Below are 26,347 nucleotides of genomic sequence, written 5' to 3' on the forward strand. Positions count from 1 at the left end.
TGTTTACTGATATTTTTTTCCAAGGAAAGAAGATGGGGACCTCACAAGGAGTGACCTCATAGGCTGTGCCTATATGACCTCATGGCATCTTAGGTGTCCCACCAGATCTAGGTTCCACCAGCCTCCACTGCCAAGGAGCTCAAGGTGTCATGCATCGCTTTTCTACCCATTTTATCATCACAACAATGCTATGAGATAGATAAATTAGGCAGAGAGACATTGACTGGCCCAAAGTCACCCAGTGGGCTTCATGGCTGTGTGGCATTTTTAAACCTGGCTCCCAGGTCCTAGTCCAACACTCTAACCATTACACCACACTGGCCTTGCAGTATTTAACAATGAATGAACAAATTAATTGATTAAAAAGTGTAGTCTTTCAGTTTCTGTTAATGCCAGAAAGCAACAGAGTCTGCATCTCAAGATTATGCCCCTTAATCAGAGCTTGGAAAAGTTACTTTTTTAAACTACAACTCCCATCAGCCCCAGCCAGCATGGCCACTGGATTGGGCTGATGGGAGTTGTAGTTAAAAAAAGTAACTTTTCCAAGCTCTGCCCTTAATTGTTACTGCTGCCCTCTTGCTCTCAATCTGAATTGTTTAAAAACAGTTCAATTGTTGATATCTGACCCTTGCAGAAGTATTTAGACTCCAGATGTAAGGGACACAGCATCTATGCAATTGGTCCCTTTTGGGAGCAGAACTGAACTGAACATCACTGTTCCAGGACTGATTCAGAAGTTAACTATTACCCCCCAAGGAGATGCATTCACAAGTGTTGAAAATTGTAGTGTTATGGGAATTACTACCTGTGCCCTCTTGGGAGTCAGGCATCCATGTTCCCAGAATCCTGGAAGCAGTTAGCCAAACCTGTGTCTTAGCCTCCAGTAGATAAAGGGAATCAGCGATGTCTTGACTGAAGGATGCATTTGAGTAGTGCCAGAAATGGCTCTCAGGTTTTCTCCTAGCCAAAAAACAAAGCATAGTGTTGTTTTCTATATCTATGCATGCCTATGCTGAACACCTTTAACATCTATAACAGCCTTCTCCAACCTGGTGTCCTCCAGATGTTGATGGATTTCATCTTCTGTCAACCTCAGCCAGCATGGCCAATGGTCAAGGATGATAGGAGTTATAGTCCAAAACATCTGGAGGGCACTTGACTGGGGAAGACTAAGCTAGAACCAAGTTTTGGTGGCACAATATGCCCTACAGAGCCAGTGTGCACACCCAAAAGGGTGGACCCTGCACCTTCCCACTCAGTTCTTCTTTGTCCCCCAGAGCAGTAGCCTTCAGAAGAACATTAGCTTAGTTTCTTGTTTAAGCCACATGAGCTGTCTCTTTTCTCCTTTTTACGAGGCCTCACTTCAGATGTTACTTCACAACCTCTTTCACTATTCCCAACTTCCTTTTGAAAATGGCTGTGGGAGTCAAGCTAGTGCTCCAACTTCAAACCCAGGATGTCATTGTTACTGTGCAGACCAACCTTGCAATGCAATGGCTCAGTCTCCAAAACAGCATTACATTGTCTTCATTTGCTTTAGATGTTTCCTGTGGGGGCCAAGCCAAGGTTTTTACATATAATATTGTTCTAATAGTGAGCACCACCTGCTTTGAAGTTCAGGCTTCAAGACAGATTATGCATTGCAGTCTGCTTTTCTTCTTTCCTGACCCCCTTGAAAAAGTGGGTATTGAACTTGAAATGCAAAGTTTTGTCTTGAAGGTGCACACAAGCTTTCATACTGATAGCTTAGAAGTCCCAGTCTATCAAGACATATTTGCTTGGAGGTGTGTTTGCATCTGCCCCATCTCCCTTGAAAGTGGTTGCAGAGGTTGAAGTTGGCTCATTCATACTTGAAGCACAGAGGTTTGTCCATCTTGCACCATCTTGATGACTTGGTGTTTGAGAAAGAGGTTGCAATGGGTTGTAGTCAACTAAGTCCTATTCACAGTAGTAGACCCATTTAAATTAATGAACCTAAGTTTGTCATGTTTATTAATTTCAATGGGTCTGTTCTGTGTAGGACTAGCACTGAATACGACTCATCATATTACATTTTGCACTTTCCCCCCTCCTTTAGAAAATCAGTGTGTACATGTGTGAGGATGTTTATGTCAAGGTGATGTTCAGATTTTATCTAAAAAGCCTGCAAATATAGCAGAAAATAAGTTTTATTGTTGTTGTTGTTATCCCTTCCTTCCTTCCAGTAGGAGCCCAGGGCAGCAAACAACAAAAAAACACAAACAACAAACCAGTGCTAGGTGACATTAATAAGTATTCTGTCCTCATTTAAATATATAAATTAATATACACAGTCCAAATGCCCAAATAGGTGTCTAAATGGAATTGACAATTATGTCATGCATTCAAAAGTAGAAAGGGCAGTTCAGACTTGAAATGGGCTCCTTCTGGGAGGAAGGGCAGGATATACATTTAATAAATAATAATAAATAAAGGTTGAATTCTGCCTTGAATACATATACAGCATTTCATTTCAGTATCTCATGTGTAAGACAGTTATTGCATTGCAAAACGAATGCTGAATGGAGTAAGTTGGCCTTGCTTCACTTGGCCAATAAAAATATATTATTTGACTCCCAAGAACCTAGGACTTTCTGATATATATACATTTATATACCACCCTTCCTCATAAAGGAGCTCAGGGCAGTGCACAACATTAAACAAAATATAATCAATAATTAAACTATGTAATAATTACAATGCTAAAAGCAGCATAAGAAAACTGCATGAGTCTCTTAGGAATGCTGATAAAGCACGCTGATTTCCATCACTGTTGCATTAAGTCCGTTCTGAACTTGATAGGCTCATCCTTTATATTGCTCAGCTTCTTGGAAGTTTCCCCACTTTCCCCTGCGTGGGTTGCTGTTGCAGTCTTGCTCCCTTCTACACGCAGTGAGGGCAGTGTCAAAGCCACTCGTCACATGGGAGATCGTCACATGGGAGAAGACCACAATGCATCCCCTTCCCACACCACCCCAATTTCTAGGAGAGATAGCGCTGGCCTGGGAAGGGACTGCATAATGGACATCTCCCATATGGCCTAGATCTTATGACATTACTAGAGTGGCACTGGGGGGGGGCACTTTGTGCTGGAGGGACTCCCGCATCCTAAAGAGAGTGGAAAATGCTACAACAGCAATTCTATGGATGTCTATTCAGAAGTCAGTCCCATTTAATTCAGTGGGTCTTCCTGAGTAAGGCTGCAATCCAACACACACTTACATGGGAGTAAGTCCCATTGAACCTAATGGAGCCTGCCTCTGTGTAGACATGTTTTGGATTGCAGCCTAAGTGTGTGTATCTTTGATTGCAGCCTAAGATGTTTTTAAAGTGTGCATCTCAACAACATCAAGTGTGAACACAACAAGCATGTGTTTTCCAAAACATGAACATGTATCGGAGAGATGCACTTGAGGGAGCCATGTTTGGCTACAGTTCTCTGTCGAATGTGCACTTATTGGCAAACCAGACTCTTGGAGTATGCTATACGGAATACCTCTCCCTGGCAGGAATTAGTTAATTCAGTTCCAGCATGCACTTAAAAGTTGAGGCACAAATCTGGAGTGGGAGCAGTGTAAATGTGGAAAAAAATAGCATAAACAAGGAAAGAATGTTGTGATCATGAATGAAAACCAGATTCTGAAAAGTTGGCTGGGTGCAGCATGTTTGTTTAATCATCTCCTGCACAAGTCCCAGTTACATGGGAGTCAGTCCAACCTCTCACTGACCTTGGCAGCTTGTATTGCTATTATCTTGTAAATATGACATGTTCTTGTGGAGGATTTTTTTGTTTTTGTTTTAGTCCCACACATATTTTCTTTCTACACTTGATGCATGCCTTCTCTTTCCACCAAACCTTTTCTTTATCAGGCCTGTTAATTATAATGCATAGCTCTAAATTAGGAACCAATGAACTACATTAATTCTTAACGCTGCTACCAGTGCCATCATATGCATATCTACTCACAAGTAAGTTCCACTGATGAACTCACTGGGGCATATTTCCAGGAAAGCACAGTAGTATTGCAATCTAAGTCCTAGTTTGTTAGGTAAATGCACAGGGGAGGGGGGAAATTAGCCGCCTGCCCCCACTCTTGATGCATTCATTCCCAGATAATGAACATGTGGAACGGTCAGTGGATTCTGCCCACTGCTCCACTCCTGACCTTTATGTGAAGATCTCAGCAGTCTGCACATGTGCATAGACTCTATTCAGACCTTTGGATGTGGACAGTGGAAGTTGGGGGGGGGCTTCCTTCTCCCAGTTTTCATTAACCATGGATTCTAAAAGTCTATATAGAGCTGTCTAAATTGTGCTCCTCGCATGGACTGATTCATGTTATTAGTGAAATGTCCTTAGAGCCTATATTTAGGACCACTTATACTGGCAGTTGTAGAAATTCCATTGGTTGAGCAGCATATAAATGCCTTTAAATAAACAATTTTTATACCCATTTAATTGCCTATATATATAGGTTTGTTTGTTTTTTCAAAAAAGAAAAAAAGAGTAAGACAGACAGAGTGACCAAAGGCAGAGGAGGCCAGGCCTCTTGAACTCTTTAAAGTTGTGAAGAAAAGGAAATTTCAGCAGATGCAACTTTTCTCACCCGTACATGACAAGGCTGCCATCTACAAAAATTCCCCTCTTTTGTGCAACCATTAAGCAACTACAAGCCCCCTCTTCCTCCTCCTCCTCTGGTCATCCTAGAAGATAAAAAAACAGGAAATTGAACATGTATCATTTCAAAATTAAATGTGGGGGTTCCCCATGTTGCAGGTTGTAATTAAAGGCAGGCTATAGGCCTGAAAATGTCGAGTATTGCTCTAATCTGAGCAATCATGGAATATCTATAATGTGTCTACTATCCTATCCTTGTGTTCTGACAGTGCTGTGCTAATGGTTCTACTTCCCCCTTTCCTGTTCCCTCAAAAGACCCCTCTCTTGCTGCCCCTTATGCTTGCAACTGCCCCCCTTCAGAATACCCGTTATGCCACCTCTCCTACTTCCTTCAAATCCCTCCTGAACCCCCTACTATCTAAGTGTGGCGGTTGTACGCTTGAGACCTTGGAGATCTACTGAAGCAAACATCACTATGTTATGTGGATCAATGATCAGCCCCTCTGTAAGGCAGTTTCGTATGTTCAAACAGAGGCTCACAATAATGCACAAAACTCAAAATCTGTCTCAATATGAAATTATAAATAACTCAATATAAAACAACATAACATGAAGCATCTAGTAAATAACACAACAAAGTCAAGATAACTTTCCAAAGGCCCTCCTGAAAAAAGAGTTTTTGCCAACTGTTGGAAAATCCCAATGTGAGCCTCTTTAGTGAACAATTTCCACAATCACAGGTGCCAACTTAACTGAAAGGCCCTGCTCCTGGACTATGTTTTTCTATTCTGTAGGACCAATGCTAGGAGTGCAGCCACCCCGATGATGACCTCAGAAGCGGAGGGGGACTTATATGGGAGAAGGTGGCCCTCCGGGTACCTGCATTCCAACCAGTGTAGCTTTTTGTAGACTCTGCCAGATTACAACCTGTAAAAGTCATTGAGAGTTTATGCCATTAATTTCTGTGGGATGTGGATTGCACTTTACATTTGTAATAATGCTACTCTGTATGTCATCTTCTGAAGTTGCTGGAGGGATTTTCTGTGGCTTGTCAAGTGAGGACCATTGTGTCCAAGAATTAAAATATCCAAATATCCTCTACAAGTGCTTAGGAGCCAATGTCTGGCACAAAAACATAATGTAACTGAAACCAGAATATTAGAGAGGGTTTTTGTGTGTGTGTGTGTGTGTGTGAGAAGCGGTGAGTTTTATTAGAGTTTTCCATGGATCTGAGATTGTTCAGATAGAAAAAAAAATCTGGAAAATATACCAAGTGTTCAAATACAGCAATACCCCTGTGGTGTTTTATTGAGCACAGAATTGGTTTACAAGTTGCTTATTCCAATGTGCTAAGTAAATGGACTATTATTAATCAAAACAAATGCAAAATTCTCCTACAACAATGAAATTCCAGAGGTTACGCTGACACTGGTTGGATTTCTGCCTGGTCTGCATCGGGGTTTTAAGGGCTCTGTGACAGAATCAGGCTCCTGCCACAAACAGGTTTCATTGCCCCCTCTCCCCTTCACTTTGCTGATGTACTCTTAACTCTGGGAGCCCATGTGGGCAGATGATCAGTTTACCACACATTTTACCATACATCTTCACGCAAGTAGGGAGATAGCACAGTGGAAAGGTGAGGCGGCTAGCTGGGACTTGATTGGTGCCGGCCCAAAACTTAGGTAGGGAGTTATGGCATCTTCGGACCAAACTAGATGTGACGTTTGCCATGTAGTTTGCCCTTGTGTAGCTGACTTCTTTTTTAAACAAAATAGCTGGCAAGGGAGGGTGGAACGACGGTAAGAGGGGAAGAGGGCTTTAGCGCTTTGTCCTTGCTGAGGTCCCAACTGGAATTGGCTTGCTGCCCCAATACTTGCAATTTGCGGTCGGAAAAATAGATTTGGGGAGTACCATTAAAAGGACAGCAAATGTTCTCTTATTTAGTTTATAACTTATTTAGTTTATCATTTCCATTTTCTGCCTTAGCCACAAAAATATCTTAAGACTATCTCTGGACAGAGACTGATTGCATCACAAAGTGCCAAACAGGTACCAAAGCCCATTCTAATCCTTGCAGGGGAAATGAACAGCTGAAACAACAGCTAGTACTGGTGGTTACCAGGGCCAGTGCCAGAGAGCTGCCAGGTTAGGCCCCTCCTTAGGGTGGGAGGGTAGCGCTCCCGTTCTGCAATCCATGGCAGCATCGACTCCTGAACCTGCCACAGAACACAGAGAGGGAGCACCCAGGCCCCCCATACAGACAGGGGCCTGTGATGCCCATCCACACGCCCCACCTACTTTTCCTGTTGTCTTGAATGCTGTGTGAGCTGTGCACGCATACCTACCATCAACCAAGATGGCAGCGGAGGCTTCCCTAAGGAGCTGATGCCCCTGCCACCATCTTGGTTGATGGCAGGCATGTGTGCAGGTAGGGTAGTGAGCATGCATACCAACAGCCAAGATGGCTGCAGAAGCATCAGCCCCTTAGGGAAGCCCTGCCACCATTTTGGTTGATGGCAGCTGCACACTGCATTCAAGACAACAGGAAAGGTAGGTGGGATATGTGGGCGAGTGCTGTGGCCCCGAGGCAGGGTGGTGCCCAAGGACCCAGTCATGCCTGGCACTGGCCTCGGTGGTTACGGCTGTGTCTTACTGCATTTTCCAGAAGCAGTGTTTCATACCAGCACTACTCAACTGCTTTACTATAGTTTTGCAACACTTGAATTGCTAATGTGCAAGCTTGCCTTTGAAGCAGCAGTAGCCAATACTACTGTGTCATTCCTATGGCTCAACCGTGAGCTAGACCCAAAGCATGAGCTGAAATATGAGTAAATATTTGTTATTTTGTATTTTAACTGTCACAAATTATTACCCTGGATATTTCAGACCACTTCCAACAAGTAAATATTTCTTAGTTGACCGCACAAGTATCTCACATTCTGCTGTTCCCACAACACAATAGTTACCATCAAAAGACTCTGGATCAGAAGCAGCTACATGTGATCATTTCCTCCTTTTGCAGTTATGTTCATTTCCCCATCTGTGTTCATACTTTCATCATAATGGGTTAGACTATTTAGGGTTCCAGTTACATTGTAAATTGTTTGGGCATGGGCCTGTGAAAGTGGTTTATATATAAAGTTTGTTATATATGAATTCAGGAATTCCCTGTGGATTATTGCCATTTTGGCACAGTCAGAACTTTAAACATAATGGCAAGGTTAATATTATGAGTATATCCAAAGATGTTTCTCTTTTTCAACAACAACAACAGTGATTTGTTTTTCATGCAGGAAAGACGCTTGGGCGAGGTGCTTTTGGGAAAGTAGTACAAGCAGCTGCTTTTGGAATTAAAAAGTCACCTACGTACAAAGTAGTTGCAGTAAAAATGCTGAAAGGTATGTCTGGTGCAGAATAATTCTATTCTTACTTGGTGGTGTTCTGAGTGAGTGGGGCCCCCATTTTCAGCTGTCTACATCTGTTGAAATTGTGTTGTCATCTGAGCCAGGGGCCATAGCTCAGAGGTAAAGATCAGGCTTTGCATGCAGGTCATAGGTTCAGTTCCTAGATTTTCCAGGTAGAGCTGGAAAAGACTCCTGCCTGAAACCCAGGAAAGATATTGCCAGTTGGTCTTGACCAGCCTTCCCTCCACATATTTTGGAATACAGCTCTTGTCACCTCCAGCCAGCATGATGATGGCCAGGGAAGATTGGTGTTGTAGCCCAAAACTTCTGGAGGATGCCAGTGTGGGGAAGGCTGGTGTAGGTAGTATTGAGCTAGATGGAGCAATGCTCTGACGTATAAAGTAAGGTGACCATGTGTCCTACTTTACAGAGTACAGTCCTCTATTTTAAGGGCTGTCAGAGGATAGTATTTGAAGGGATTTCTGGTCCAAGTCCTACTTAAAAGAACTTTAAGAAGGGAGAGCAGGGGCCTTGAAGCCGCCCATCAACAGCACTTGGACAGCAGACTGAGTAAGTACACAGGTCACCTGGCCACAGTCTTTCCCATTATGGGGAGAAGTATTGTATTTCTATTTAAATTGCAGTAATTTCTAAATTTGCACCTATACATGTAAATTAGCACATGCAAATTTCATACAAATCAATGTTCTTTTTTTTTTTGTTCTTTTTGGTGGTGCATTTCCAGTTGATTTTATTTTATTTGCAATGTGTTAGTGGTCGCTCTAGCATAAAATAGTTTCCTGATTGCTTTTGAGGATTGACAGATTACAGATTTTCCAAGCAGTTAAAATGTTAGGTAAATTAGTAACTTCGGCCTTCCCTGTTCTGTAGATTTATCTAAAACAATTATGGTATGTTCTAAATATCTGGACAGTCACTGACCTTCCTCTGTCAGGTTTACTAGCAGGATTCAGCCCTGAAGCTGAGAGCCAGAACTAGTTCCATACCGTCCAAATCCCCAGTTCCAGCATATACATCCACTGAAGATTAGACCTTAAAACTGATGAAGGTATTAAAAATACTGAGGTGGAGAAACAGAAGGGATTCAAAGAGAGGATGGGGGGATACCAAGATGCAAATGAATGATGTCCCAGGCATCAGGGAGACAGGCTTCAAAGATGTAAACAGGTGACTTGCAGTGAAGTAGGATTTCAAGGTACCAGCAGGTGAAGGATCCAGCAGTAAGGACTATATAGAGGTGGCAGATCCAACCTGGAGAGCATAGCCAGCAGCCCAACAGTTGCAGTTACAGACTTCTGGACTTACAGTGTTGTTCCTACCGGGGTTTCAGGTTTGCTAAAGGAGTCCCAACAGCCAAGAGAATGCAGGTGGTGATAGCAGCAAGTAGTAGCAGGGGATGAAGAAATCACATGAGCTGGGCTAGAAAGATTCAGGTAGGAGGTATTCTAAGCATAACCAAATCATTTCCTTTGGCCTTGCAGAAGGAGCCACTGCCAGCGAGTATAAAGCTCTGATGACTGAGCTGAAGATCTTGATACACATTGGTCATCATCTTAATGTTGTGAATCTGCTGGGCGCTTGCACAAAGAGTGGAGGTACAAACAAGGACAAAAATATGGTGTTATGGTTTGCTATTTTTTAATCATTTGTTTATTTATTTAAATATAGCCTGCTTTTCTTTGTACATTAATTTATCGTAGGGTGGAAGATACTTCTTAATGCTTAATCTTAACCCGGTCTTAACTCTTGATACAATTTGTTGAAAACACATTTTTGAGGCGTAAGCCTGAATTAAATCTCACATAGGCCATTTTCCTAGCAATGTGAAACAAAGGCTGGAGCAGAGACATCATTGAAAATAACATGATTTCTTTCAACTGAATTCTGTTTTAAAACATACACTTGAACAATGACACAAAGGACAAAGAGGTCATATTCCCCATCAAAATGTTTCTCATCTTGTTTACAGGACCACTAATGGTGATAGTTGAATATTGCAAATATGGAAATTTATCAAGCTACTTGAAGAGCAAAAGGATTTTTTTTCCTTCCAACAAGGTAATGCCATATTTTATTTCTCCAGCTCATCACTTGCATGGTTCACATGACGTTTCAGGCAAGCTGAAGCTATGACGCAGTTTCCCCCTTTAAATCTGTATTAACCCAATCCGCTTATAATGTGAAAAGTGAAGGAAAACCATCTCCGCTTTGCTGCAGTCCTCCATGTGGGCGCTACAATCCATTTTGTATGCTGTTCTTTTGCTAATACATGCATTTTTATCCACACTTTACCCTAGTAATGCATTTTTATCCACATTACTTGACCTGAGAACTGCACTGCAAAATTTGGGAAAGTGTGAATTTTGAAGGATGGCTGTGTTTCAGTTTGGAAACTGATTTGGTAGGTTTGTTTTTAAATGTGAACTGAATCAAATTCTCCTCTATCCCTAGTGATCAGCAAGGACCAGCACATTAAAAAAGTAATAGAAAGGAAAGATGACAAACAGCATGGGGCACAATCTAGCTAAAGTTAATAATTTTTAAATACTTGATTGTAATGGGAGAGTTTAATGCACATTCTTAACTATCCTACTGAAATCAATGGGACTCAAAGTGCTTGCCACTGGAATACCTTCTGTTCCATCTTGTGTTGCTCTGCCATTTCCTCTGTGTGTGTTTGTTTAAAGGATGCATCCATTCAAGGAGAGCTGATGACGGAGGAGAAGGATGTTGAGCCGATCAGTGGTAGAAAAAAAAGACTGGAGAGCGTCCCAAGTCGAGAGAGCTTAGCAAGCTCTGGATTTCAGGAAGATAAAAGTTTAAGTGATGTGGAAGAGGAAGAGGAGGGTAAGTATTAATTCCTTCCTCTTCCCATCCAGTCTGTGGATATTTTTACAGTGTGATCTGCATCTTTGACATTTTCTTTCTCCATTTATCACCCTCATAAACATCCGTGAGAGATACTCAGATCCAAGAAAAGATGGTTTAAAATAAGCTTATTTACAGAGTTACCCAATCTAACAGGAAGATGTGTGACTGTTTCTATGGTCTCTTCCTTGTCCTTGGGGAAGTGCTGGGCATATTGCAAGAATTGTTTTTTGTTCTCACTAGTGAACTAAGGTTCAAATACTCTACTGAGAGCAAATTTGCCTCAGGCAACACAAAGTCATGTTAACCTTGTATGTGCTGAATTTATTTCAGATTCTGATTATTTTTACAAGTGGCCCCTCACTATGGAAGACCTGATTTCTTACAGCTTTCAGGTGGCCAGAGGCATGGAGTTCTTATCATCTCAAAAGGTTAGTTTTCCCCCCTCAATAATAATAATAATAATTTGAAGATATTATCTCAGTAATACTTCCAACAGCCAGCATAATAGGTTAGCAATATTATTCTCATATTGCATTCCAGTCTTTTCCTAACAGAGGATAGCTACAGACAGAAATTGAACAAATTCAGCTTTTTTTGGCACTGCTGGAAAATGCTGCATCTTTTAAATTGTTGCTTGTCTGTTGTTAAACCCCAAAAACCTTATCTAGAAAAAAGGCAGTGACTATGAATGACAAATGTATGTATACCACTTACAGATTTTTTTAAAGTGGGTTTTTATTATTACTATTATTTATTATGCTAAAACAGTTTTAGATCATTTTAGTTAAGGTGCTGAGAATTCTGCTGGCTTGCTCAGATCTTTGATGAGAGCCTCTTTTGTGTCCCACCACCACTGTCCTGAGGTATGGCCAGGGCCGGATTAAGCTGAGGAGGGCCCCTAGGCTGATTGGTGTTTGGGGGCCCTTCTCCTCTTAGGCAATATTTTTCTCAACCTCCTTACAATGGTAATGGACTGATAGTATACATAGTTTTATTAATAGACTTGTATGTTATTTTGTTAGCATGGCTTACCTCTTTTACTAGTAATTATTATTTTCAATAATGTTTTTAATATTAATATTATGGTAAACACAATAAAACACATTTTATTGAAAACATTTTCTTGTTTTTCTCTCAACAATTTGTTCAATAATTGGCAAAAAATCTGTTTTTCTGAGAATAGTAGGTTCGATGTGCATCAATGCCAAATTGTTCAGTTTATCATCCTTCATGGTGGATCGTAGATAGTTTTTAACACGTTTTAGTGCAGAAAATGACCGTTCTCCAGAGCAGTTGGTTGTCAAAAGCGATAAATAAATACGAAGACAAATGAATACATTTGGAAAAACTTCTTGAAGGCCATTATGTACAAGGATTCTAAACATGCCCACCTGGCTGCCCTTTCGAACCAGCCCTGCCTATACATACAGTATGCACGCCACAAACCGCGAAGATTAAAAACAGTGATCAATATTAAATATCGGTGCAGCGCGCAGGCGCAGTAATATGGTAGAAAATAAAATGTTGAATGGACTGTTTTATTTGGCTGGTGTGCATTATGTCTTTTAAGCCATCCTTTTAGAACGTTATGAATGCGATTGCAAAGTGGAAACATTTTCTTTTTGTACATAATGAAAAATCTATATTATATTTTTTTTTAGCTTATGCATGGGCCCCCAAGAGCTCCGGGCCCCTGGGCTTCAGCCTACTAAGCCTAATGTATAATGTGGCCCTGGGTATGGCAGATAAGCTAATGAGACAGAGCCTTCTTGATAGTAACATCCAAGTAGCAGAACCCTCTAATGTGGGAGGCTTGAATTAGCCACTTTCCTGTTGCCATTCAGACATCAGGAGAAAATCATGCCATTCTGGCATCCTGTGAGCATGGGTAGTAATGGTCAGAGCAATCCAAAAACCTTTGTGCCAGGCTGGGGGGAGGGTTAGATTGGATGGAGGTGTCCCTCCACCCAGCTCTGCTGGCTAAGCCAGCCTCCTGCCAGCCACCAAATATGTGGGTGGACAGGACACTGGCAGGATACACACACATACCCCGTGGCAGCTAACAGAAAGCCCTGAAGTGAGACATTCTGAGGGCGAAGTGGGCTGAGCCAACTCAGTATCCATTGAATCCCAAGCTACCTTCACTGCCATTGCATGACAGCATTTGGATCAATCTGCACTGGCCGCCATGCTTTTATTTTTAATGTATTTATTTATTTGGACAACGGTCCGGAAACTACAACTGGTGCAGAATGCGGCGGCACGCCTTCTTACAAACAGCCGCCGCCGTGATCACATCACGCCGGTGTTATTTCATCTACATTGGCTTCCAGTTGTTTTCCGGGCCCAATTCAAGGTGTTGGTCTTAACCTTTAAATCCCTATACGGTCTCGGCCCAGTTTACCTGAAGGAGCACCTCCAGTACCACCAACTAAGCCACCCGACCAGATCAGCCACACAGGGCCTTCTCTCCGTCCCACCAACGAAAACAGCTAGGTTGGTGGGGACTAGAGAGAGGGCATTCTCAGTGGCGGCCCCCACTCTCTGGAACTCCCTCCCGTTCGATCTTCGCCATGCCCCTTCCCTAGATACATTTCGCCGAGCCTTAAAAACATGGCTCTTTGGACAGGCCTTTGGGGTCCCCGGGGTGGGCTAATTTATTTATATTGTTTTAAAATTGTCTATTGATGCCCCTGTACTGCCGCTTTTTAAAATGGTTATTGTTGACTGCACTGTATTTTATTATGTATCTATATTGTATTGTTGAATTTTAATGTTGTACGTCGCCTAGAGTGGTTTCGGCCAGATAGGCGACACAAAAATTAAATTTATTATTATTATTATTATTATTATTATTATTATTATATACTGCTTATATTAAGCCACAAGTGCTTTACAATATAATCTAAAACATCTTAAATAAATAGCAAATACAAAAAAGTCAGGGAATTTCTACATTTTCTAATACATAATTAACAATTAAGCAGAACATCCTCTTTAGTATAAAAATAAACATTACACATAAAAATCAGCTACAAAAATACAAGGAATATTCATAATAAACACAGTAAACAACTAAACAAGATATCCTCTAGACATCAGGCAGTAAAATTACAAATAAAAATGAAGTGAAAAGTTTAAATGCAGGTATTTTAAAATAACATGATAGACAGGCAAAAGAAAATGTTTGGCTTTGCTGTACTACTGCTGTTTTGTTAATTGCTGATTATTATCCATCTGGCATGGGGTATGTGCTAGTCACCTGGTATAAATGGAAATGAAAATGTGAACCTGAACTATTAAAAATAATACCATGCATATTATTATTTTTTAAGTTGTGTTTTAGATTCATACCAGGATCTGCAGTGAGATTGTTTAATGTTTTCTTGTAGTGCATCCATCGTGACTTAGCAGCCAGAAATGTCCTTTTGTCTGAAAACAATGTTGTGAAGATCTGTGATTTTGGCCTTGCACGAGATATTTATAAGAATCCTGATTATGTGAGAAAAGGCGATGTAAGTCGGCATGCTGCTTATTTCCCGTTGTTTATCATTTTGAACAGCTCAGAAAGTGTTCTCTAAATGTTTACATTTTCTATACTTAAACCCCCCCTGAAAGTTGCACGTTTTTATGTGAAGATGAGCAATCCAAATGAGTAAGTATACACTGTGACCGTTTGCATCCTACACAACAATGTTCAGAAATACACACTACCTCTCTCTTTTTTTGGAATTGTTTACATGTTGATATTTATTTCTTGGCTAACCTTGCTAGACAAACAGTGAAATGGCTTAATGTGCAAAAGAAATAAAATCCTGTCTTTTTTCACTGGGGATGGAATGGGGCTTAATTTGAACTATAGTTCATCATAGTTTGGGCTCCTACTGGGAAAAAGGGTGGGATATAAATCAAATAAATAAATAAATTTACCCTCAGAATCTATTAGTTTAACTAAAGAAGCTATTGGCAGTGTTAGGACTAGGGATGAGTGAGAATTTCTCTAAAATTGAACTTGGCACTGGATTTCTCCATAGTTAGCATATTTGCTATCTTTGCAGTCTGATCCTGAATGCTGCAAACTTCTGCTGCTTTCCCCACCACTGGATTCTTTTAAAAAACAGCATTGAATATAACATTATTATCATTGTATTCCCTGTGCTGTGTTGCTGTACTACACGAAACTGACCAGCATGGGGTGGTCAGGTGAAACTGACTAGAATGAGTCTGCTTTGCTAACATTAAACTGATCAGTGTCTTTACTGTGCTAATGTGAAACTGATCAGTATGGGTCTTTCCTTTGCTAAAATGAAACTGAACAGGTGGTTGTCTCCCTTTCTCCCGCACAGGGGGATGGTGGAATCCAATATGTCTCAGGAGGAGGAGGAGGCAAAAGGTGGAATTGGATGGGTGGGCACGAGGTAGAGAGAAAGCTGCTGTCATTTCCTTCCTGAAAGGAAAACACTGTTAGAAATAATAACAATATTGTTATTTTTGGGAAGGAAAAGAACAAATCAGTAAAAGCAAAAAATAGCAGAAAAATAATGTAAACAGACAATAACCACCTGCTAGTTTGGCAGAATGTGATCCAAACCGACACCACCAAGCAGATTCCATCCCTAGTTGGGACTCAGCCCTGGAATGTATGAAATTATTGCTATCTGAGAAAATATGTTCTGGAAGAATATATGAGGAGCTTTGAAAAACAACACTTTATGCACATACAAAGGACATTTACTCAATAAAGAGGAAATTAAAGCATACCTACCTACCAACCTACCTGCAGGGCTGTCTGTATTTAGTTTTTGCAGAAGTGCAGGACAAAAAAAAATATAATTGGTACTGAGCACACAAGCATCCTGAAACTTTCAGTTTTTTAAAGCCATGTTTCTGGCCTTTATTGTGAAGACTGCCTTGAAACTGGACAAATCTCTACAGGTAAAGTGAAGCTATGATTTCCAGTGTTCAGGAGGGAGGGCTTCAGTTCTTCACATAGCTTCTTTCCCGTAGAAATATAATAAATTATGCAAACATAAAAAATAATTTGATATGCATATTTTATATATGTTGCATAACACTGTCTTTTTTTCTACATTGTCTTTATGCAGGATGCTAATCCGTTTTTAATTTTTTGTGCTTTCTATCAACATTGAAGCAGGGCTGATGAAAGTACCTTTTGATGACTAATTATCATCAGCCAAAGACCAATTTTAACATTCTGCGAAGGGCTTCTCCCTCTGTAGTTAAGAATATAAAAGAGCCTGCTGGATCAGGCCAATAGCCCATCTAGTCCAGCACTGAGTTCTCACAGTGGGCAACCAGGTGCCCAGGGGAAATCTGCCAGCAGGACAGGAGTGCAAGAGCGCTCTCCCCTCCTGTGGCTTCTGGCAACTGGTTTTCAGAAGCATATTGCCTCTGACTATGGTGGCAGAGCACAGCTGTCATGGCTAGCAGTCACTGGTAGCCTTTTGCTCCATGAATTTGTCTAATCTTCCTTTAAAGCCATTCAAGATAGTGGTCATCACTGCCTCTTGTCGGAGCAAATTCCATAGTTTAATGCCATATTTTAAAATTGTTGTAACCCGCCCTGAAACCTTTGCGTGACGGGCAGGTAATAGCAGGAGCAACAACAACAATAAATGTGCTGTGTGAAGAAATACTTTCTTTTGCTTGACTTGAATCTTCCAAAATTTAGCTTCTTTGGAGGTCTACAAGTTCTAGTGTTATGAGAGAAGCAGAAAAACTTTTCTCCATGCCATGCATTTAGCACCAATTCACCCCCGCCCCCCGTCAGGGTGGTGGGCCCACTCAGATGGCCTGCTCTCGGAGACTGAGGGAACCTGATATGTTCCTGAATGCTCTGGGGGATTTTCCAGCAGAGAAAGGTGACTATCCTGTTGAAGCCCAGGTCTCGCTATGGAGTGGTGAGATGAAATGGGCAGTTGACATGATTGCTGCTGAGCGTCCTCTCTGGTATTGTGCAGCCCAAGTGGCTCCTTGGTCTTCTGGGCAACTTTGGGCTATGAAGCAAGCTGGACCAAGACTAGAGTGCAAGTGGCGCCAGTCTCGCTCTGAAGCCAACCAAACACTGGTTAGTGGACACAATCATGTCTACCACGTGGCTGGTAAGAAGGCTCACTTTGCAGCTTGCACTGCATCCTTAGTAGCCGGCCAGCAGAGTTACTTTGAATGGTTCTGAAGTTACTGATTTGTACTACGACCAACTGGCTACACACTTTGAGGATAAAGTTGCTCAACTTCAGAGTGACCTTGGCTCTGTTGTTGTAGAGTTGTGGGATCAGTTTCAGCTTATGCAGACAGGTGATGTGGACAAGGTGCTGTCAACTATACATCTGACCACGTGCCCTCTTGATCCCTGGCCCTTCCGGCTTATTAAATCTAGTAGAGGGGGTTTGAGGGAGTAGTCCATGCAGCCTTGAAAGAGGCAGTAGTGAGGCCCGCCTAAAGAAACTGGCTCTTGATTCCTTGGATTGGAATAACTATTGACCAGTCAGTTTGGAATAACTATCAATAACTATCGACCAGTTGCAAATACCCCCTTCTTGGGGAAGGTGATGGAGAGGGTAGCGGTGGGACAGCTGCAGGCATTCTTGGATGACGTGGATTATCTAGATCAGGCCTGGTCATGGGATTGAATCAGCCTTGGTTGCCCTGATGGATGACCTTTGTAGAGAATGGGACAGGGAGAGTGCAACCGTCTTCCTGCTTCTTGACCTCTCTGTGGCTTTCAATACCTTTAACCATGGTATCCTCCTAGACTGGCTTTGTGGAATGGGAATTGAGGGCACCATGTTATAGTGGTTCCAGTTCTACCTACAGGACCAGAGAACAATGTTGGGCGATTGTTTTTCAGCCCCCTGGCAGTCACACTATCAGAGTACCATCTTATCCCCAATGCTGTGAGAATTTGTTGCAGTCCTGTAGATTCCCAACGCAAGTGCCTCATGCTCTGAGAAGGAGTCATGGAAAAGAGTATATGTGGAATGATAGGCAGCTTCTAGTAATTCCATTTCAAACTGTACAAATCCGATGTCAGTAGGACCAGCTGACTGAAAGATCAACACTGCAGGATGCCCCTGTGGTGACAACAGCATGGAGCCAACTATGGGATGGTGGTGGAGAAGAATGGAGGGAGAAAGGAGCTGGAGGACACAAGGCAACGGCAGAATGGACATGAATAACTGTGGAGGAATAAAATCTGCACCAGCAGTTGGCATTTCCAGGAGGCTGGGAAAGAGGGCTTGTCACCACTGCCCTCCTCAGCATTTCCCTGGTGCTGCTGTTGGTCTCTTCTGGAGGAGAGAAAAGGCAGCTGCCTGTGAGTCATCTAGCTGGTGAGAGGACCCTTCCGCTCTGAACGGTATTCAAGACAGGCTGCTGAGGCTCCTTCAAGTGCAGCAAGATGGGCACCTGAAGCTCTATTGTCTGTTAGCTTTCTGCTTATGTTTTAAAGTCTAGATTATTTCTTTTGTAATACTGAATGTTTGCTAAATTGTTCATTTTTGTCCTTTGTGGATTGGTTGTTTTGTAAACTGTCTTCTTTCCCCTACCACAATGTTTTGTATTTTCATATCTTGAATGTTTGTTGTAAGTCGCTTTGGGCACAGCTCACTGTAGAAAGGCGGCGTATAAATAAACTCAATCAATCAATCAATCAATGCTATTTAATATTTACATGAAGCCACTGGGAGCAGTCATTAGGAGTTTTTGGGGCAAGGTGACATTAGTATGCTGATGACACTCAGCTCAACTTCTTCATAACATCCGAATCAGGAGAGGGTGTGCAGGCCTTGGCTCTGTGCCTGGACACAATGGTGGGATGGATGAAAGAAAATATGCTGAGCTTGAATACTAGCATGATAGAGGCACTGTGGATGAGTGGTTTCCATGTCTGAGAAATTGGTCAATTGCCTGCCCTGGACAGGGTTGCACTGCCCTGAAAGAGAAGGTACGCAGTCTGGGGGTGCTTCTGGATCCAGCTCTGTCACTGGAGGCCCAGTGGCTAGAAGTGCTTTTTATCAGCTGCATTTGTTGTGACAACACTACAACCATCTGGACTGAGAGAGCTTGGCCACAGTAATTCAAGCACTGGTGACTTCAAGACTGGATTTCTGCCATGCACTCTATCTGGGGCTACCCTTGCACTTGACCCGGAGACTGCAATTAGTGCAGAATGCTGCAGAAGATTGCTGATGGGGGGTGAGACCATGTCAGCATATAACACCTCTGTTCAGAGATCTGCACTGGTTGCCAGTTTGTTACCAGGCCAAGTTCAAGGTGTTACTACTGATATATAAAGCCCTTAACAGCTTGGGACCAATTTACTTGCAAGACTGCCTTATGTCATATGTGCCCGCTCGAGCACTTCACTCTGCCAAACAGGTATTGTTACAGGTGCCACAGAATACTTATTCTACACTTGTATCAAATCACTCTTTTAGTGTGGCAGCATCTACTCATTGGAATTCCCTGCCTATTGATATCAGGCAGCTGCCTTTGCTGTATTCCTTTTGGTGCCTGCTTAAAATATTTGTTTATGAAAGCCTTTCCAGACACATAATCTTTTTAGTTAGCAGCTGTTTTAATTGTTTTAAATATGTTTCAGTTACTTGTTTTGAACTGTTTTATTGATAGTTTTAATGTTTTTTGTAAACTGCTGACAAGTCTTTACATTCAAGTGGTATATATTGTTATATAAATATATATAAATAAATTGCATAAATGCTGGTGCAAGAGTTTGCACAGTGCTATGATAGGTAGCTTCTTTAGCTGTTCCCATGTTTCCATTTGTGCAAAATGCTGTGCAAGCACAGCTATATCTGTGGATTTAATCTCATTCTAGTGCAACACTTTAGCTCTCCTGTCAGCCAAAGGCACCTTCCCCATGCAGCCTAAACAATTCATTGTAGCTTTGTAAAAGACTTCACTAGTCACAGCTAGCTTTGTGTGTTGCTTGAAAAGTAAAGCCCTTTGATTTTGTTGCAGGCACGCCTCCCTCTTAAATGGATGGCACCAGAATCTATATTTGATAAAATCTATAGCACAAAGAGTGATGTTTGGTCATATGGAGTACTGTTGTGGGAAATATTTTCTTTAGGTAAGTTGTAGTATTACTTTTAAAAGTCAGTTCATCCCATCCTAAGATCTCTGAAAACAAAATCAGCAGAATAAAATGCCCAAACCATTGTTAACAGTGCAATCCTATACATGTCTACTCAGAAGTAATCCCCAGTGAATCCAATGTGACTTACTTCTAGCAAAATGTTTAGGATTGCAGCCTAAATATTGCATATCAGTAGTGGACTTGCACCAATGTGCTTATGTTTTACTAGAATTTAAACCCATGTGTTTTAAATAGACACAGCAAGAGTTTGGGACCTTTTAGTAGTTTATTTGCAGCAGGCACTCGGTGGCCCTCAGAAGTTGGCTGGTGGACCCTGCCCTACCTTCTCCCCACCTGCAGGGCCAACGAGGGAGGGGGGAAAGCAGGTACAAATTACCAAGGCCCACCAGTCCGACTATGTTGCATATGTTTTTGTCTTTCTTGGTAGTATCATTTGTCAATTGTTTTTGACATCCATTGTAAAATCGGTGAATTTCAAAGAAAATAATGATATAAAAAATTAAAGTGTAAAGATTTTTAGCCAGTCTGCCATTGCTAGGGGGCCCAAAAATATTTTTCACTGGGGCCCGAACCCACTCTTGGCAGCCCTGCCCACAGCTGTTGTATATTGAGCAATCTAAAATTGCCTTCCATATGCTTAACCTCACCTTGTAGAAGCCAGAAAGACAGAAATGCAGTTGGTGGGAGGCCTTAGAATGCCCATGATCCAGGACGCCTTGTGCAGTTTTGATGTAGTGGGCCTTTTTTTCCCCTTCCTTCCGCTGCTGCCAGCAGACAGCCCACCTCCTCCCCTTGGAGGCTGCCTTTTTAGTATGAAAGAGTCTAATCAGGTTATGATACAATACTGGGGGAGGGGGACTGGAAAAGGGAGAAACCCTACTTTGCTGCATGAATGCATGGATAGGCGGGTCCTTGTGCTTCTCAGGTAGAGATGGGTGAGAAATTCGATTCAGTTCACACTTAAAGCTGAATCTATCAAATTTGCACTTTCTGAAACAATATGAGAACGGCACAGCCATCCTTCAAAATTTGCAGTTGTCCAAATTTGGGGATGTAGTTCTCCAGTCAAATAATGTTTTTAAAAATGCATATATTAGAGGAAAGTGTGCATAAAATGAATATATTAGTAAAAATGGCATACAAAATGCATTTATATTAGGGGAAATTGTTTGCAAAAATGTGTGCATTAGTCAAAATTGCATACAAAAATGTGTTAGGAAAAACACACACTAAAATGCTAAAGAAAGTTCATGAGAATTTTTTTTTAAAAAAATTGCAAATGGTTTAAGAAATGTAGAAAACTGAATTTAAGACTGGAAAAACGATATATATATATATGTATTGGCCTGCTGTCAATATCTATTACAATACAGAAAACATGGTAGTGGATTATAAGTAGCAAATAAACCACAAATCACATGACCCTTCAGCAATGGGAATAAAGTCATACAGGTGAAAGGGGAGGTTTAAAAATAGATTTCCTGTTTGTCTATCTAATTATCTAATAATTATTTAGATACAGTAGATCCTACTTGATCCTGTACTTTTTTCTGCAGACCACAACAGCAATAAAGTTCATAAGCCTGTGATCCATTAAAATCATCCCTGGGCCAAATAAAAGAGTTGTAGGAGGGTGGGACTCAAAACAAGATATAATTTGAAGCTCACGGTTTGCTGCCAGTATCACTCCACTGGTTTTTCCCTTCCCTGCAGTCAGATTATATGGTTTTGTTTGTGAGGCCATTTGCGGTTGAAATAATCATTGATATAAAAATATGGACATGATTGCACCAGGGGGCAAGCCCAGTGCTGCTGGTAGAAAGAGTGATGGCATAAACTTCCCATCTAAACCCCCCTCCCACAACACTCATGCAGAGGAAAGTGGTATTTGTCCAGGTGGAAGGGTAGATCCTTTCCTGCACTACATTGGTTGCCAGTTTATTTATGGCCCAATGCAATGTGCTCACACTAGTATTTTAAGTCCTCAACAACTTAGGACCCCAATATCTGAAAGACCACCTTCTTCCCGACAGATCCTCTCAGGTGTTAAGATCAGCAGACAGGCCCCCTCTTGGTAGGTCCACTACCCCCATAGGCTCAGGGGGTGGTGACCCAGGAGAGGGAATTCTCTGTGGCAGCCCCTAAGTTGTGGAACTCCGTCCCCACAGAGCTGCATCTGGCAACCGCACTGTACAGTTTTCAGTGAATGCTGAAGATGGACCTCTTAACCCCAGCCTTTTGACACCTGAGAAGTATATTTTTAGAATCTACCCTATTTTTTATGATTGTAAGTTCCTTTAGTATGATGTATTTAAACTGTTATACCCCTGTTATTTATCACTCTTCCTCCTCCTCACAGAGGTTTTGTAATTAACTTCAGCTGTCTTGAGGATTTGTCCTCTATGTGCACATTTAGCAACGTTTTCCTCCTCCTTTTACAAACATTTCCTTGCAAGGCAAGTTACGTTTAGAAGAAAATGTAGCCCTCATTCAAGCCCACAACAACAAAGGAATACCCTGGCAGCTTCTCCAAAGGCACTGATATTCTTAAATTGCATTGACAGATAGCACCTCTTTCCACACATTGAGTAATGGGTATGGGAGACAACAACCACCAGTGAGACAATCCCAGTCACCCCTTGGATCACACAATGCCAGGCCATTGCCATGCACAGGTGCTTCCTCCTTATACTAATCAGTGGGGCTCACAGGCAAACAAACATCAAAACTGTCATCTATGGGTGAGCGTGCCATCCAGGATGAAAATGCTGAGCAAGGCAATAATAATATTTTTTTAAAGTGCAAAATGCAGGATACAAAATTCATCCTGCAAAGGAAACAACAATTTCATTCATCAAAGAAGAATGGTAGAAGAGACAGACACAACAGCAGAGGAAATCGGTCCATGAATGCAGTTCCTTAGACAAACAGTCTTTGGGTCATCTAGTACACGTTGCTGGGATCACTTTTGCCTCTGAATTAACTCTTACTACCCTGAAAAATGTATGTTCAAGAAAAAGAATATATAAAATATTATGCCGCTATGTTAAATCAGAACTTACCCATCACCCAAAAATAAGAGAAAAAAAGAATGAATTAGAGGAGGGATATGGCTAGCCTATAGCCTCCAGATGTTGGAACACCAGCTCCCACCATCCCTAGCCACTGGCCATGCTGGCTGGGGCTGATGGGAGTTTGAGTCCAACAACTTCTGGAGAGCCACACAGGTTATCAGCTCCTAATTTAGAAGGCACTCAGCTACTAACAGGATGCAAATATTGTATCTGTGTTTTCTTTTGTTATTATCTCTGTTCCAAATATAGAGTACATTTTAAAAATTATTCTCTTTTAGGTGCATCTCCTTATCCAGGTGTTCAGATAGATGAAGACTTTTTGAGCAAGTTAAAAGAAGGCATAAGAATGAAAGCCCCAGATTTTGCAACCACAGAAATGTATGATTGCTTGTACAATATTGTTTTGGCATGCATCACTTTAGCCCAAACATTTCATGTATGTAACTAAATGTCATCAACCTCTGTAGGATAAATGTTTTTGGGGAATTTAGAGCAGAGCAATGAGGGAAGAAGTGCTTTAAACTTTCCCTGCCTATTACTTCTCAACTTGAAATCACCCCCTCCCCCAGTTGCTTTTCCAGTCATAGGATTCCAGATGTGTGCATACCCTCACAAATACTCATTTGCAAACCTATAGGCTAGGGGTGGCTAACCTGTGACCCTCCAGACATGGAACTCCAGTTCCCATCAGCCCCAGCCAGCATGGCCAATGGTCAGGGATGATGGGAGTTGTAGTCTAACAGTAGAGAGCCAACCCTTAGCCATCTCTCTAGACAAAGGTTTAAGGCAGTTGGCAATTGGGTGGGGGGAGTTGAAACGCAGCAACTGTGGGCAGTGAAAAGGTTAAGCAACACATTCTCTGCTCTAAATCACTCCTTCTTGAAGCATTTTTTTCTCCTTAAAAACACAAGCTGGGATTTGCTTTAGTTAAGCCCTTAGCGTTTGCCTAAAAGGAAATTATCATTGTGATCTACTATCTGGGTTTTTGGATTTAAGGCGGAGTGGCTAACCTGTGGATCCCAACTATCATCATCAGCAGATAGCATGGCCAATCTGGAGGGCTGCATCCCGCTGTCTTCCCATGAGAACTAGTTCCTATGTCCCTCTCACTATCAGAGTGTATGATTCCAGTGGAAAACTTTATATTAGAAATGGCTATCAAAGTTATTTTGGGGTGTCAATCCTGTAAACCAGATCTAGGAAATTGGATCCACCTGGAGGGCCAGATCCAGAAGTGGTCAGTTCTCCGTGGATCACTTTGACAGGTAGGTGGGGCCACCTACCTCTCAATCACCTGATGTTGCAGGATGTCGGGTGAGAGTCACTTAAGTCCACTGCTGTACTCTTACACTCCCGATTCTCCCTTTGCAGCTAGCTATTCAAGTAAGATTCAGGGAAGATTTTGTCTTTGTAGCTGCAGTTTGAGCTGCAAAGGGAAATTCTTTGAATTCAAACTGCAACTGTAAAGGAAGAATTGGGAGTACATTCTAAGGGCACTCCCAGTTCTTCCTTTGCAGGCAAAATTCTCTGCTTTTTAAATTTGACTCCCTTTTCTGTTGCTGAGCAGAGCAAAAGAAAAAAACACCAAATTTTAAAAGCACCAAATTTTGACTTCTTTTTTACAGCAGCTGCTGCTGGAACATTCCCATACCCAATGTCATATATGATGTCAGACATGGGAAAGATGGATGTGGCTCATCAAGGCCACATTCACACCACACATTTATTCCACTGTTATTCCACTTTAAACAGACATGGCTCCCCCCAAAGAATTCTGGGAAGTGTCGTTTATGAAGGTTGCTGAGGGTTGTTAGGAGAAGCCTCTTCCCCTCACAGACCTGAGATTCCCAGACGTTCCCAGGGAAGAGGGAGTGGTTGTTAAACCACTCTGGCAATTGCAGCTTTGTGAGAAAAATAGAAGTCTCCTAACAACTCTTAGTCAGCACCCTTCACAAGCTACACTTCCCAAGATTCTTTGGGGGAAGCCATGCCTGTTTAAAGTGAAATAAATGTATGGTGTGAACGTGGCCCAGAAAAGGCTTGTTGGGCCAATCTTTGAGGCCCAGTAGGCCTAATTAGGTCCAGGTAGCAAGACCAACATCTGTAGTTCCCGATGCTTGCCATGCTGTTACCCAGGGTTACAGAGGGGAGAAAGGGATGGGGGAAAGACCTCCTGCTTTTTCTCTGTTGTTGCCACTGCTGCTCCCACCACCACTACTGATAGAAGGGACGGGGGAATGTGTTTTATAATGGGGATGACTTCTGGGTATGGGGGAGGGCAGCAGGGACAGGTGGGGAAAATGGAAAAAACATGAGTCTGGGGAGTGGGATGAAGCCAGGACTTCCTCTCCTGCTTGGGTTTTGATCTGAGTAGGAGAAGACATTTGGGGATTGTAAAACTCACCTCTCCTTTTGCAGTGGGTTTTTACAGGCCTCCAATGTTCAGTTCTGAGCCTGAGCTTGAAGAACTTTCTCAACATCTCAAATGCAGAGCACATGCACCACTACTACCTCCTAGGTGTGCCCCCTCCCTCCTCCTCTCCCTCCTTTTCATTGTTATTTTTGTACATCTCCAGAGTCAGTTATAACTCCAAAGATGTCATAACTGCAAAAATAACACCCCTCAAAGTTATGAGGCCAAAATCTTTTTCAGGGTTAAAATTCCCAACAGAAGCCAACCGTAATCCGAACCCTCCCTTGTTTGAGATATAAACCCCCAGCTTCTGGGATCCCACCAGATGTTGCCCACACTCTTTCAATCCTATATGAAGGGGTTCATTGTAAATGAAAGCTGGGATTCTCAAGAGATACCCACAAAGATACGTGCAGGATCCCAGCTCTGCCACCATCCTGTTCCCTCTTTGGTGTTCTAACTTTGCTCTGTTCAGCTGTCACAAATGTGTGACAGGGTTTATTAATAGCTCTATGATGGTAAAACTGCTGAGCGAAGCTTTCTGGTCTGGCTCTTGTGGGGCCTGTGCTATGCCGGGGGTGGGGGGATGAGAGAGGGTTCAGTGAAGAGCAGCAAAGGTTATCAGGGATTGGGGGCAGAGATCTGTGAGGAGAGCTCCAAGGGACTTCTGATGCTTAGCTTATGGCAGAGAAAGTCAATGCAGACACTCGATATCCCATTTTCAAACACATGAAAGGTTGATGTGAGGAGTGGTATAACTGGTGATTGGAGGGGAAGAGATAACAG

The 26,347-nt window shown here is 42.1% G+C and overlaps 1 protein-coding gene across 3 annotated transcripts in view; it reads left to right on the top strand.

Moving 5' to 3' along the window:
• The window catches only part of FLT1 (fms related receptor tyrosine kinase 1), a 184,498-nt gene that overhangs the window by 144,343 nt on the left and 13,808 nt on the right, over positions 1–26,347 (top strand). For 2 of the 3 annotated variants that reach the window (XM_061628494.1, XM_061628495.1), the window contains exons 18-25: positions 7,930–8,034; positions 9,543–9,656; positions 10,031–10,119; positions 10,749–10,908; positions 11,263–11,360; positions 14,325–14,447; positions 19,936–20,047; positions 23,427–23,526. In XM_061628494.1, coding sequence (XP_061484478.1) covers positions 7,930–8,034; positions 9,543–9,656; positions 10,031–10,119; positions 10,749–10,908; positions 11,263–11,360; positions 14,325–14,447; positions 19,936–20,047; positions 23,427–23,526 — 901 coding nt within the window. Of the gene's footprint in view, positions 1–7,929; positions 8,035–8,470; positions 8,544–9,542; positions 9,657–10,030; positions 10,120–10,748; positions 10,909–11,262; positions 11,361–14,324; positions 14,448–19,935; positions 20,048–23,426; positions 23,527–26,347 lie in introns of those variants that run through there. The other variant, XM_061628496.1, reaches the window with a different exon arrangement.

Source organism: Rhineura floridana, chromosome 5 (genome assembly GCF_030035675.1).
Source record: "Rhineura floridana isolate rRhiFlo1 chromosome 5, rRhiFlo1.hap2, whole genome shotgun sequence".
NCBI classification, from domain to species: domain Eukaryota; kingdom Metazoa; phylum Chordata; class Lepidosauria; order Squamata; family Rhineuridae; genus Rhineura; species Rhineura floridana.